The 14,780-nt window shown below is 36.0% G+C and overlaps 1 protein-coding gene across 1 annotated transcript in view; it reads right to left on the bottom strand.

Moving 5' to 3' along the window:
• Positions 1-2,195: 2,195 nt before the first annotated feature.
• ACVR2A (activin A receptor type 2A) overlaps positions 2,196-14,780 on the bottom strand; it is an 80,986-nt gene continuing 68,401 nt past the window's right edge. The window contains exons 6-11 of the mRNA XM_042948723.1: positions 13,543-13,686; positions 12,390-12,535; positions 10,325-10,439; positions 7,724-7,862; positions 4,267-4,397; positions 2,196-3,347 (exon numbers count right to left, since the gene is read on the bottom strand). Coding sequence (XP_042804657.1) covers positions 3,153-3,347; positions 4,267-4,397; positions 7,724-7,862; positions 10,325-10,439; positions 12,390-12,535; positions 13,543-13,686 — 870 coding nt within the window. The 3' untranslated portion in view covers positions 2,196-3,152. The remainder of the gene's footprint in view (positions 3,348-4,266; positions 4,398-7,723; positions 7,863-10,324; positions 10,440-12,389; positions 12,536-13,542; positions 13,687-14,780) is intronic.

Raw genomic sequence — 14,780 nt, 5'->3', positions numbered from 1 at the left:
TTTAAAAAGGTAAAAAAGAGAAACTGGAAAATATTTGTGGAGAAGCATTTTTTCTAAAATAGTAATCAGTTTAATTCCACTTAAACTATCATCTGGCCAGGGTTTTTTCCCCTACCCACCTGCATTTTACTTAAACGTAGCTGTTACTTAGGGTTGAGGAAAGGAGGAAGAAGAGGTTCTTTTTAAATTTGATGACAGATGATTCTACTTTAAATTCCAAACGCCTTTTGTTTTCCTGATTGTATTTTTAAAACATCACCATGAAAGATAGTGCAAGTTCATGGGACCAACAATTGTGAGGCACAGTCTCTGTTCTGGAATTCACAAGGTACCTGTAATAAACATTCAAACGAGAGTCACACTTCACATGCTAAAAACTTCCTAGCATCTAAAATACATACAAGAGCTGTGCAGGGCATAGACTTCGAATAAAGCCAAACACTGGTTAATCCATCAGTCCTATGGCAGTTGATCATAAAGCATTCCTTACGCGGAGATTTGGGCAAGGTTAAAGAGTGGAAGAGCAGCAGTTCTGATGGGTATCAGAAAGGCAAAATACAAGACGAATCATAAAGAGCACCATACACATGAGGAAAAAAATATTGGGGTCTCAGTTCACCCCAAAACAAAGAAGTCATCGTTTTTCTCATTCTTGGATCTATTTTTCAGTATCCCTAGCTCAAACCTTTTGTAAGCTTGCCCACTCTGCGCTGACTGTAAACCTAACATGAAAATGCCCTGCAAAAGAAAGTTTTAACAAGACTAGGTATCAGGACAGGTAGTCACTGGAACATTCTTATTTTACTGCTTATAAAAAGTGTTTTTCTATTAATATAGTTTTCAAAAGGATACAAGTTTTAAAGTTGGTTAGCTAGAGTTAAGTATAATACCCAGGATTTCTAAAAATGTTTTCTAACATGAAGAGAAAATAACTGATCTTATAAAATTTATCTCAAGTGCTCACATAAGCCAAACATTCATCATAATATTCCTTGTTTTTGTTTTGATTTGATTTTTTTTTTTTTTACTCTTAAAAATAGAATTAAATGTTTAGAACAGGTAGAAATTGGTCTTCAGGAGATTGACAGTTTCCATGTTATGAACATTGTCATTTTCCCATCTTGGTAAGTTTCAAAGTGGAAGTAAAACGAAATCAAGAAATTGAGATGTCAAGTACTTTTTGAAATAAAGAGGTGAAACTTAACATTGAAATGGGAATTCTTAGGAATACAATGAAAACTTGGGTATATATGTGACCCAAGAGCACAAAATTCTGTATGGTGTGTGGCACACAGACAACAATGCTATTACTCTTCTTTCCCTCCCTGCTTAGAGTCTGTTGACCTATGCATTATCTATAAATAATATAATTTATTATTCCCAGAGATTAAGTGCACATTATATGTAAAACGTAGTGTACTGTGTGGTTAAATAGCCATTTGAAGATAATACATTCACAGTGAGCTCCTGATAGTGACATGTAAAAAATTCTTGTATAAAATTAATGTATGGATTTTTAAATGACCTGACAAAAGTACATAGCATAATACTGGCTATTTGTTGGTCAGTAATCTAGAAATTCAGGAAATTAATGTTTTACTTTGGCCTGTATAAATTTGAGGAAGAATCCAATTATATTCTAATGTAATAGTGTTTTGAAAAGCACTTTGGCACCTACCTACCATCAGTTCCATTTTCTTATCAAGGAAACTATTCTAAATATCATAGTTGTGAAAGCAATTTATGGGAAGAGGCTAGGTTATATTACCTGTATCAACATCGGTTACCTCTAAATGTCATTGCATATTTTAAGTTTGTAAGTTTAACTTGTTATCCCTGATTTTTTTTTTTTTTAAAGCAGTAACATCTGAAATCTGTGCTTAAAATTTAATACCTCTATCCTAGGATAATTCTTCATGTATCACAGACATCAAATATTACTCTGACAAGATGGCACCAAGCAGAAATATAGTGATAAAGTTACAAGTCTCAAAGCAGAGAGTGAGGAATTCTGGGTAATGACACTTCCTGAGGTGATCCTTAAACAGTGATAAAGAATGTCCCACACACTGTTTGGTGAAAAGAAATACACTACAATTTTACATATATAAATAGGAAAAAAATCTATTTTAAAAGAATAAAAATGAAGAGCTTTCCAGTGTCACAGCTCACTTTAAAAAATTTAAATCATGCTTTAAATTTTCAAATATTCCCCAAACACAGCACACCTTTAAAAAAAAAAAAAAATACTTAGGTAAGTATGCAATAATTTGGGAACTGGATAGAAGATGAAGCTTTAAAACATGGGAAGAAGGGGGAAATGACATTTTTTCATTTCAAAAAACAGCACTTTTTTTTCCTTAAATTACAAGCTAGCACAAGAAAAGCTAAAACACTGCTTTACAAATGGCCACTTAGTGTTGGCACTAAGCATAGCTTACCTTTTTTTCTTAAATAACACAGTGAATTTGTAATACCTTGTTAGAAAACATGGATCAATTTATTATTCAAATTTTGTTAGTGTTTTCAATTTTTATAATTTAGCAACCGTGGAACTGAGGTATACCTTGTTGAGGGAGGTTAAAGTAATGCTTGGAAGCCTCTTTACTGTACCCCACTTTGATGACTTTGTTTATGTACACAGAACAGCAGCACACTAAACATTCACAAGCTGTGTCATATTGGCATTACAATAGTCATTTATAGAAACACAACAGCAAATGCAATAAAAACAAGTTACCCTTTTTAAAATCTGAAATGAAAAGTTTTTGATTAAAAAAAAAAAAATAGCAGTAGTTCATTTAAGGAATTAGTGTCTTCTGACAGACATTAAGAAATCCAATGTCAGTTTTCAAACACTTGATTAGCCAGGTCCAAAAGATCCTTGATTTGGAGAGGGCCATGTTCTTCATGTACACTTTTTCAAAAGTTTCTTTAGAGTCTGCAACTTTTCTTAGTCTCACGTCCTTCACGTCTCTGCTGCAGGCAATGCTGTACGTCTCCCAGAGCCACATTTTCAAATGAGGGTCATCTTGACGTGTCCGGGAGACATCCTACGCATTTCTCACAGAAAATAAACTGTAAGCAGTTTCGTTAGCTTAGCAGCTCCAGTTCAGAGTCCTGTTTCTCAGTGTGTACACATGGTGCAACCATCATAGACTAGATTCTTTGGGAGGAAAGTCAACATTTGTCACCATCGTGACCACTGTTACAATGTCCTCTGTAGTAATGATATTTGTAAGTCTTTGCATCTGAGTAATTCTTTCACCTACACATCCAGCTGATAACCTGGCTTCTGCATCATGATCCCAACATTCTTCTATCGTTTCACAGAGCATTGCCATTCCCTAAAAAGGAAAAACATACACACAAAATTTGTTTTCTAATAGGAAACAGTAATATTTCCAAAAAGAAATTGCTATTTTTGTGAGTCAAAGAAAGTTCAAGATTAGCCAAGTTTGATATTATTTGTCAACATCCACTTATGAATATCTATTATATGCAGGAAACAGAAGAAAAGCATTAAAAAAATCAAACTTCTTAACAATGGAGACTCACAGCAGGTAATTAGGTATTTTTAATTCAAAAAATCCCTATCCATTGCTTATAAACCAGGTCAATTTGATGCTAACCCTTGAACTGGATTCAAAACTAAGGTGTATTTTTTTAAACCAATTTTTGTTGTTTTCTTAATATCAGCATTTCTGTCTTGTAGTTAAATAGAAAAAAAATATTAGAAAAGCATCCTCGAGATACTCTACCTGATTTTATCGACGTTTCCAGTTATATTTGGGCCAAAATAACGAGGGCAATACTGTTCCATTCTGCACCTACCTAAGTCTCTAGTTTTAGAGCATTCTTAACCTGAATATATCCCAATCCCAAATCAAAACATGGAGAGCAGAAAACGGCTTCCCTTTTAAATCTAGCATTAGGTGGTGATCATCAAGGTTACCCCAGTATCCACACGCTCAGTGTCAGGTACTCCTTCCCCCTGGGAAGCTTTCCAAATAGGATACAAACTCGTAGGACCACAGCAATGAGAGCCGCCTTAGGCTCTATGACTTTACCGTCTTCCCTCATAGCTCTAAAATTCTCTTGTTTCCAGAACTCTAGATAGAATATCCTGTATGAACATAACCTCCCCAGAAAATCCTCCCAGAAGAAAAGTGTGCAGAGATAGAAATCATTCTCTGAAAAGCATTTTACTGGAATTTGAAAAGCATTTTACTGGAATTTCAAATGAAAAGCTACTGTATAACTTACAGCATGTTTCTGCCAATAATCTCTTAAAACAGGCCTCTTTTTTTTATGCACAACAACTTCCTGCATATCTTCAAGAGATGGATGCTGGCCAATTTCCTCCTCAAATGGCAACATGTATTCATCTACAGGTCCTGAAATGTAAAGAAAAAAAGTCATTTTAATTCAAATCTTCCTGACTTCCAAACTGGAACAAATTTTCTGAAACATACTCTGTATCACCTTTTCCCAACTGTTAACATGCTATAATGACAGGAGAGAAACAGACTCAACTACTGCCACAGTTTGACCCAAATGCTAATTTAGGAGAAATCAAAAACTCCGAGATTTGGCATGTAAACCTGCTAAGGATTCCGTAAAGGAGCTTTCTTATCTACCGAATGAGGAATGCCAATCTCCATATGTATATAGGACAAAGGGAACTTCCCTATCAATATTTGCAAATCAAGGCTATAATGTCCCTTTAAGGTACTTCTTACAATTCAAATCAGATGGGTAAACAGTGGCGCTTCCATTTCTGACAATTTGGGGCAATGTCTTCTGTAACAATCTTTACTCTGTGACACACCCTAACCGCCCCTTCCCCCCGCCCCACACTCTGCCTGCACAACTATGTACCTGAGAGTCACACCTCTTTGCCCTCAAAAGAGCTGCCAAGAATAGTTTTTAAAAAATCACAAACATACTCTCCAAATAGGGTTCCCAACCAGTCTTCAGAATGTGCCTTCACAGATGATTTATTCAACAAAATAAACGGTTCCTTTTAGGCATACTCAAATAGGAAAATGCAGTTACGAATTAATAATCTTATAAGCACTTATCCTAAATAGGAACTTCACATATGTCATTTACTTACATTTTACCTCTCTGCAGTGAAGGGAGCATTACCTCTATTTTACAGATAGGAAAGAAGCTCGGAAAAGTTCATGATTTACACAAGAGCATTCAGTGGTGGAGCTGGAATTTGAATCCATCTCTGCATGACTCCAAAGTCTGTGCTTTCAATCACTATACTACTGACCTGCCCTTGAAGGAAACCAGTCACTGAAGAGCAATTTCCTGTATAGACCTAAACCTTGTAACAGATACTCCTGGAGAGATACTCCTGGAGAGAAGAAGGCCGTCTAACATCTAACTCCACCCTGTCTATATGGAAGACTCCTCCCTCAATGCCTGGATGGCCCGTGTCTGCTTGAGCGCTTCCAATGCCTCAGAGTATTGGCATTCTAGAGGGTCTATTCCGCTCCTGCTACAGTCCACAGGTCAGCAGCACTGGCACCAACTAGTAGCTTGTAAGAAATGTAAATAGCAGGCTCCAGCCCAGACCTACTGAGTCAGAACATGAACTTTACAGGGAGTTCAGTACATATTAAAGTCTGAGAGTTGCTGATTTTAAAGTTTACAGCACTCACTTTAGCAGTGTTCACACCATCCCCTCCTGCCCCATTTCAGACTTAGCCTGAATCTGTAAGTATTTCATAGCACATGCAAAAGCATTTAAGAAGTGTCAGCATCTGCCCTTTTCATTTTTCATAAAAACTTCTCTGATAACCCTTCTACCCGGAAAAAAAGCATTTTTCATTCCTCTAAACTCCCATATCACTCCTTTACATTTCTCAGGTATTATATTCATCCAAAATAACTCACTGGATATGTACGTACTGAGCACGGAGCTGGACCATTCACACTTACCTTACTCTAGAGTTAATTGTCCAGGGTATATTTTATCCCCGTAATTAGACTGCACATTACTTAAGGGCAGGGCCTTGTACATCCCCCATAACACCATATCTAATGGTTTGATTTGGAGAGTTCATATTATTAAACTTCTTATGAAATATATTTTCCTAGAGTATCTGCCATCCAACCTACTTCTGCTTCTATAAATGCACATAATAAACATACCTCCTCTTCCACTTTGAGCCAAACTACACTGAACGTTCAAGCTTACTCTTCCTTGCATAGAACTTCTAAGCTAGAATTATATCCAAATTGCTTCAAACTTTCTTAGGTCTGGATCAACTCCCATGCCAAACCCATGATCTTAAAAGAATGAATGGCTGTCCATTCCTGAGCACTCTACCAAGTTCCCCTTAAAAGCACAGTACCCCAGCGGCACCTGGGTGGCTCAGTCGGTTAAGCATCCAACTTTGGCTCAGGTCATGATCTTACAGTCTGTGGGTTTGAGCCCCACGTCAGGCTCTGTGCTGACAGCTCAGCACCTGGAGCCTGCTTCGGATTTTGTGTCTCCCCCTCTCTCTGCCTCTTCCCTGCTCCCACTCTGTCTCTCAAAAATGAATAAACGTTTAAAAATAATTAAAAAAAAACGCAGTACCCCAAATCAAATTTCATGTACCAGAGGTAGTCTGTCCTACACTGAGAAACCATTAAAGTACTCGGAAAATATTCTTACAAACACAGGTTAAGTTGGTTTAAGTACTCTACAGTTTCTTCTATGGTCTTTCACAATCTGCAGGAAGTTTTTAGGTAATTATAAATTTAAAAAGATCAAGCTAATTTACATTTGTCAAGATGTTTGCCTTGTATCTGCACAACCAAAAGAAAGTGCTGTAACACAATTCAAGAGAATAGAGGCCTTATGAGAAGAACTAAGGACTAATTTTCTCACACCAGGAATATAGTATGCAAGTTTATAATCAATCAGTGCAAATATTTATAAGACTTGAACAAGGATTTAAATAACAAAAACAAAGAATAGGAATCCTGTAGAACCAGTGTGATAGAGAATGCAGCTGGTGTTCACAATAATGTCTATATCAGCTCAGACTTTCGATGCTTTTAGGAGGCAGGATTTAACCTATGGTATATCCAAAGGCATGCTCAATTCTGTCATGGAGGACAGACTGTAAATTCCATCTGGTTAGGTATATTTTGGGCATCATGGGAGTGATGAACAGACTCAGCTGTGAGTGACTTGGGACGGAAAATCCCCCAGCTCTTCTTCATCCATCTTCTCTTGCCATGAAACTTGACTTTGGAACCTGAGGGCAGGCAGGACCTGCAGGACCTACAAAAGTAGCAGCCCTGTCCCTACATCTGGATCAGAGTTTCAAATCTAGGTTTCACCATGTACCATCTTGAAGCTAAAACTGACAATCCGCTTAATTTCTACTTAAAATTTGAGACTCAAATTGTTCACTGGTAAAACTAAGATAATAACTACCTCCAAAGTCGTTTTAGGAAATAAGCTAGACGTATGTGAAGTGCCCGGCAAAACACCTGGCAATGGTAAAGATCAATACATATCAATCAATACCTTCCCTCTCCAGCCTGCCCTCATCCCCTGCCTCCTGAATTCTCTTTAAGCTACTGGAGACCTGTAGTCTACCTAAAAAAAAATTTTGTACTTTAACATAATACCTTTGAGTGTAATCATCCCTTTTCGTACATGTGTAGTAGGCAGTAGGCATATCTTTTTAAAAAATATTTTTTCCCTTACCATCTGCAGCAGTACAGCGAGAAGCCAGTTCCCACAGGACTAATCCCATGGCGTACATATCTATCCTCAAAAATGCATCCCTTTGGAAGTTTATAGCACCCTCTAATACCTCTGGAGCCATATACCTCCGGGTACCAACCTGAAAAAGATGTTGAAAGCAAACAGTACTTATTCATTAACTTTATGAACTAGTTATGATTCTGTAAAAAGAAACAAAACTAAGCATGGTCTGCTATCAGGTAACTAAATTATGACCACCAGACTACAGAGTCCAGCAGAATTTTATTCCGTTTCAAGTAGTAACAGCCAAGACACTGGAAGTGGGAAGTTTCCATCAGTAGGGATTGCTTTAACAGTACCATGCAGCTCTTAAAAAATGTGGGGGTAAACCTGGACTGATAAGGAAAGATTCCCAAAAACACTGTACAGCAAGGAACAAAACAGTATATATGCTAAGATCCTTTCTGGGTATACTTAATAAATACATCAGGAGACATGCTGGGTGTTGGCTTAGAATTTTTCCCCCTTCTGGAAGTAATCACAAAAACACTGGTGGTTTTGTTGGAGACGAGGACAAGAAAAACTACTTTTCAGTTGCCCTTCTGATTCCTGTTTGAAATGTGTCTAAAAAAAATACTCCTTTTTGAGGGTTTCTCTTTCTCTGTTAAAAAAAAAAAAATAGTATATAACAAAAAGAATTAGCCAAGTAAAGGATGGATAAACTTTTTAAAGTTCTATTTCTATAAAGTCTATAATATTTATTTATTCATGAATTCTGTCTTGGCATTCTTTATTTATATCTGTCCCTAACAATTTGGTATTTCTTAGTAATGTAACTATGGTTACCAAGCTACTATAGCTTGCTTTGGTTGACAGTATTCATATATGAACGCTTAAAAATTTTATAAGATAGCTGGGTGGATCACAATCTAATTGAGTTTTTGTAGATTTAGGGAGTAGCCCAGATAATGGGTTCCAAAAAGCTCTATCCTTAGGTGACTGATCTCTAGACTAGAAGTTAGATGATTATCTGCAAATACACATATAATTGAAGTGTTTAAAAAAAAAAAAAAAAAGGAATAGATCACTAAGACTCCCAAGTTCAGGTTTTTAATTCATTTAATAAGAGAATGTTTTAAAGAAAGAAAAAAAATAGCAGCTCTGTTTTGCTACTCTGAGTAACTAATTGTACTAGGAGCAAGCATTTCTGAACACCTCCTAAAGATAAATGTATGCCATCCAAAGTAGTTTTCTTATGAAATGACAACTACCTTCAAGCATAAAATGTCCTCTTTTATAAATTAATAAGATAAAAATCTTATTTTTCTCCAGCATTCTTTGCAGTATATAAAATGTACAATAAAGTGTATTTCGAAATTTTCTGGTCCATGAAATATAAAGTCAAGGGAACCACTTATGTAATTATTTTTCCTTCTCATGTAAACCAGTTGAGAGGGCAGTAAAAGATATGAATGGGTCCCAAAATTATTTCATAAAAAAAGGAGGGGAGGGTTATGAGATGCCAGAGGATTAAAATATTTCCCAATTTCAGTTTTATGATAATCACACTATCAGCTCAGACGTTTGTCCCTAGGCCTCCTGCACAATCTCCCATCTCTGTAATCTACTCCACAAGACTGCCTTCTTTCAAACACATCTGGTGTCAACTTTTCGAGAACTATGACTGCTGACCACTGCTCTAAACTAGATTCTTATATCATTATTCAATACTGCCAAAATTTGTTATGCGATGATTCTTTAATAACTATTCTTGGAGGACAATATACTAGGAAAAATGAAAGCTGAGTATTCGATTACCAAATTATTTCCATGATTTGAAAGATGAAGAGATAATCATACCAACTTGGTAAGGAAATGTCACCTTTCAGGTTAAACTGGTCTTCTTAACAAAAAGGTGATCTTTTGGAGTGAAAACACCTTTACTAACCTTACAGTTTCTGAGGATAAATGTATGGATAATGTTACTTTCCTATTTGGCTCTCTTAAAGATTCCTGTTGTTGACAGCTCTTTGTACAAGATCCTGACTAGACAGGCTCATTGCACAGGGCTTTATAAGTGCTTTGAACTCTGGAGAGAATTCAGAGAAAAGCTAAGAAGTAATGAAGCACTAAAGACCAAGAAGCAAGAAACTATCATTATTGTCTGGAAAAAAAAAACAGATAATAGATACACAGTAGCATGAATAGTGACTGATTATTCTGCCATTCCTCTTAGGATGATGAAGGAGTTAACAAATTAAAACTACTGAGTTAATACTAAGAACTCCCTAAGAATTAGATCTATTTAAATGTGCTGGATTCTAACTTGATTTGTTTTAAAAACAGAATCCCATGACATATGTGTCTAAATTGTTTTATCAATGGATCTAAACCACTGGAGCTCCTAACAGTCTTTCACCACATGAAAATGTCTTCCTCAGCAAATTTAACGTATTACTTTCTTTAAGAGAGTCATTCTGTATTAGATGCTGAAATAATAACCATCACAATAATTTTAGAACAATTCAATCCAGATATGCCATTCGAAGAAAATATGGGACAAGATTATTCTTTCTTACAGGTTATAGTTATCATCCTTACCTGTCCATGGGTATCACCAGCAGACTTGCCAGCCTCAAATTTTAACGCCAACCCAAAGTCTGCAATGCAAGCTGTCAGGTTGTTTTTCAACAGCACATTTTTACTTTTGATGTCCCTTGCAAATAAAAAGACAAAGTATTCAAATTAATTTTAAACAAGTTATTTCTTAAAAATTTTCACTGAAAGGGAGAAAGGAGTGTATACTATAGAAGTCTGATACACAGAAAAAAGGAGAGGGAGAAAAAGCTTAAGCAAATTCCCCCTATACCATGAAGTACACAAGTAGAGTGACAAACTCATTTTTCATAACATGGACAGTAAGGAACTTTCTCCATGAAGTAGTTTTTTAAAGAGCTGCTATTCTAAAAATACTGTCTAGGTCATTCCTTCCTACCTACCTACCAAACATAAAATTGTTTTTTGAGGTAATAAGAATATTTCAGAGTTTATAGTTGGAGAAACTCCCACTGAAACTGAAATTTAAGACACCAAACAAAGAATATTCAAACAAAATGAACTGGCCTATTGGTACAGGCCTACATGTTAGAATGGTCCCTTAGCGGTTCTTATATTCATAAGCTTTGTTGTAGAAAAAAGCATCTCTAAGAATATGTAACATCTCTAAGAATGTGTAACAGAAATTTTTCACCGTAAACATAAACAGCTCCAGCTAGATCCTGGTGTTCTGAAGACTAACCATTTTAAAACCATCAGGTATCTTCTTCTACACACTAGCTTCAAAGATTCATCCTAGAGATTACTATACTCTAGCTAAATACATCTATGCCATGAGCAGTGGTTAAATTTATGTGCCCAGACACAGAACGAACAGTGGAACACAGGAGGCAACAGGTACACACCCACGAATGCTATAAAAACCAATCAGTTTTCACCTCAGAAGATTTTTTGGAACCTTACTCCTAATAATCTTTGGGGATGCCAAAGAATGAATTCCCTATAGGTCTAGGTGAGGTAAGCAAAAACCCAGGAAGAGACCGACTATATGCAGGAAGGTGAGAAAAAAGGGGAGCTCTTTCTGAGGTGGAAGTTATTCAAGATTTGCAAAATCAGAAGCTATGCTAGAGTTGAATTAAAAGAAATGCCTCCCAGGAACCCAAAACACCCAACTGTTGGCCCTCAGCTAAGTATCTGTTAAATGAATCGGTTCATAACTACTTTTAAAGCAAATCTTTTTTGTTTCATTGAAGTATAGTGGACATGCAACGTTACATTAGCTCCAAGCGTACCACACAGTGATTCAGGAAATCTATACATTCTGCTGTGCTCACCACAGTGCAGCTACCATGTGTCACCTACAACACCACTGATTATATTCCCTATGTTGTACCTTTTAACACCATGACTTATTCCTTCCATAACTGGAAGCTTCTTGCCCATTCCCCTTCACCCATTTTGCCCATACCCCCCATCTCCCCTCCCCTCTGGCAACCATCAGTTTGTTCTCTGTATTTTTGGGTCTTTTTCCAAAGCAACTATCTTTAAATTGAATACAAGAAGACAAACTGATCCCATGTTTAAAGGAACTAACATTTTCCCTCTTGAAGGTATGACAATCGTTGGGTCCAACTACTATTGCTTCACTGATGAAGGCAATTGACTAAACCCAGTTATCCAAATGATGCCTCCTTCTACCTCAGCTCAGGTAACGATCACATAGTCATTACAAACATAAGAAAAAAAGGTAACTCAAATTCTCTCCATAATTATATCTAATAATTATCCTTGAAATAAATCATGTTTTGAGGCAAAACAAATTTCTTCCTTTGTGATAGATAAAATACATTTTCAATGTTATCCATGCTTTCAGAAATGAGACAAAACTTTGTAAGTCAATAATTAAATTTTGCTAATGATATTAATATATACATTATCCAAAATACTTCCTAGCCAATCTCAAAGCCAATGTGAAAAAGAAATGAAAATCAACTGCCTCCTATAGCATGGTTGGAGAATTAGGGGGAAAATAAATTTTCCACAGGATTATTAAAAATTTAAATAATAAATATTGACTTATTTGGGAAAACAGTATAAGTTTTAGCTCTACCTGTGAGATATGGCAGGTTTGTGGCCATCTTTTAGGCCAGGTATATCCTCATGTAAGTATGCCAATCCTCTTGCCATGGTTTCTGCAATATGACACAATTCGTTCCAAGAGACCACATTAGCCTTTAGAAAGTCTGACAGTGAACCCTAAAGAAAAGGGCAGGGGGGGGGGAAAAACAACTTATGCTCTTGATAAAAGTCATATGACATGGAGACTTTAAGAAATGATAGGAGGCAACATATCTTTACTTTTAGCGAATATTAACATCTAAAAATCCATTTTTCTGGAATGGTTCAAGTTTCCTCTTAGTAAACATTTGAGTAGGAAGGAATACCCCTAATCTTTAAAGTTTTGCTACAAGACACAGTCGACTTCCTCCTATTTAGAAGGCAGGAGTTTAAAAAAAAAAAAAAAAGACTATTTGAAAATTTAAGTTCGAGAAATATTTAAAAAGTTAAAATATACAGACTACAGAGATGTTACACCATAGGACTGGGAAACCCAAAATTAAGACCAATAAACTATGCCAGAATCTTCCTCTAAAGATTATTGCCATCCTTTTGGTCAAGAATTTAGGGAAGTATAAGAGCCACTTATATCTGACAGTGACGAAACTGACTGCCAAGGAGAACACAATTTCCTATTTCATTAAAATGTACTTTCACACTAAATCTGAAAGTAGAAAAATTGAGGAAAAATAGCAGGTATGTTTTAGTGATAACTACTCTACAAATCAGTGACAGAACAAAGATCATCAGATAAATCTCCTGCCTCTATTTTTCTCACAGGCTACACTGATTAAAGATTTTTAAGAAACAAAATTCAAGCTAAAAAATGGTCCGTGTAATAAAAATGGATCACGTATGGTAAATGAAAATTACTAAGCACTCGCTACACTGAAATAATTATTTGTGAGAGAGGTATAAAACTGCAGCACGAGAAATAAGGGACAGAAGACTGGTATTATATAAGTAGAGGGTTAGGTGAAAAAGTTGCCATCTTTGCTCTTATATTATTTTTTTAAAAAATTTGTAAATATTAACTGTCTATAATAACATACTGTTCCCAGAAAAATAAATCTGAGCGATTTGTGGCCAACATTAAGTAGGTAAGCCAACCCTGATCCAGAGTTAAAACGAAAAGTAGTTTTTACCTTTTCATGAAATGCTGTGATTAGCCAAAGGTCCACATCAACACTGGTGCCTCGTTTTTCTGCACCAATGAACTGTAATATGTTCTCATGTTTCATTCCAGGTAAACTATAAACTTCATATTCATTTTGCCATGACTGTTTGTCCTAGAGTTAAAAAGAAGGAATGGTAAGAATCCAAAGAACACAGGCAAATAAACCATATCTAAGAGATAACTGAAGAAGATTCTAAGGCAAAATTTAAAAATAAAGCTGTGTGTTAAAAGACTCTTTGATTTCATCTTATTTTTTCATAAAATAAATCTGACAATAAGGTAACAACTCCATCACAAATGCCTTCCCTGCCCCATTCCCTCAAACAAACATTCTTTTTTGTGTTTCTTGCTTGTAAATATAGGAGTTAGCAGAAATGCCATACTTCTGTATCTAACGATGGTAATACATTCTGCTTACAATTTAGTACTGTAGTGTAATTTTATCATGGTATGAAGTTACTTGTGTTTATTCAGAATAATCTCTGTAAGATATGAATTTCAGGTAGAACGACTTCATCTCAACAGAGGACAATGTTTTTGTTCAAAGACTAACATTATATCAAACATTCTTAACAAAATGTTGAGAATACCCCACGAAGTCAATAGGAGAGCAATAGGGGATAAATAGGCAATACAATATTTTTAAATACTATATGCTCATTTGTGCCTGCAAGTGATCCATGCTTACTACATGTCTACTTACAAAGGATTAGTTTCTCTTCACAATGGAAGAATAATAAAAGTTTGAGGCACCATAGCATAATGGTTAGGAACCCTCTGGATCCAAACTATGTTAAAAACCTTTGCCAAGTTACATCATCATTCAGTTACCTCATTAACAAAATGGAGACTATAGTGTCTGCCCACAGAGTTGTTGTATTATAGGTATACTGTATGTTTTATTCTATGTATGAGTACTGTATCGATACGTATTACAGAGTACACGTATGTGAAGCACCTCCACCTGACACAACAGAAGCACTCAATAAAATATCAGCTACTGTTATTCTTGCTGTTGTTACCTTTATGTTAATATCCGAAGGCCTTTCTCTAATTTTTTTTTAAGTTTATTTATTTTGAGAGAGCAGAGGAGAGGCAAAGACAGAGGGAGACAGAGGATCCCAAGCAGGCTCCACACTGTCAGTGCAGAGCCCAATGTGGGGCAAGAACCCACGAACCATGAGATCATGACCTGAACCAAAATCA

Source organism: Panthera leo, chromosome C1 (genome assembly GCF_018350215.1).
Source record: "Panthera leo isolate Ple1 chromosome C1, P.leo_Ple1_pat1.1, whole genome shotgun sequence".
NCBI lineage: Eukaryota > Metazoa > Chordata > Mammalia > Carnivora > Felidae > Panthera > Panthera leo.
The sequence above is the reverse complement of the archived record's forward strand: the minus strand, read 5'-3'. Positions and strand labels throughout refer to the sequence as shown.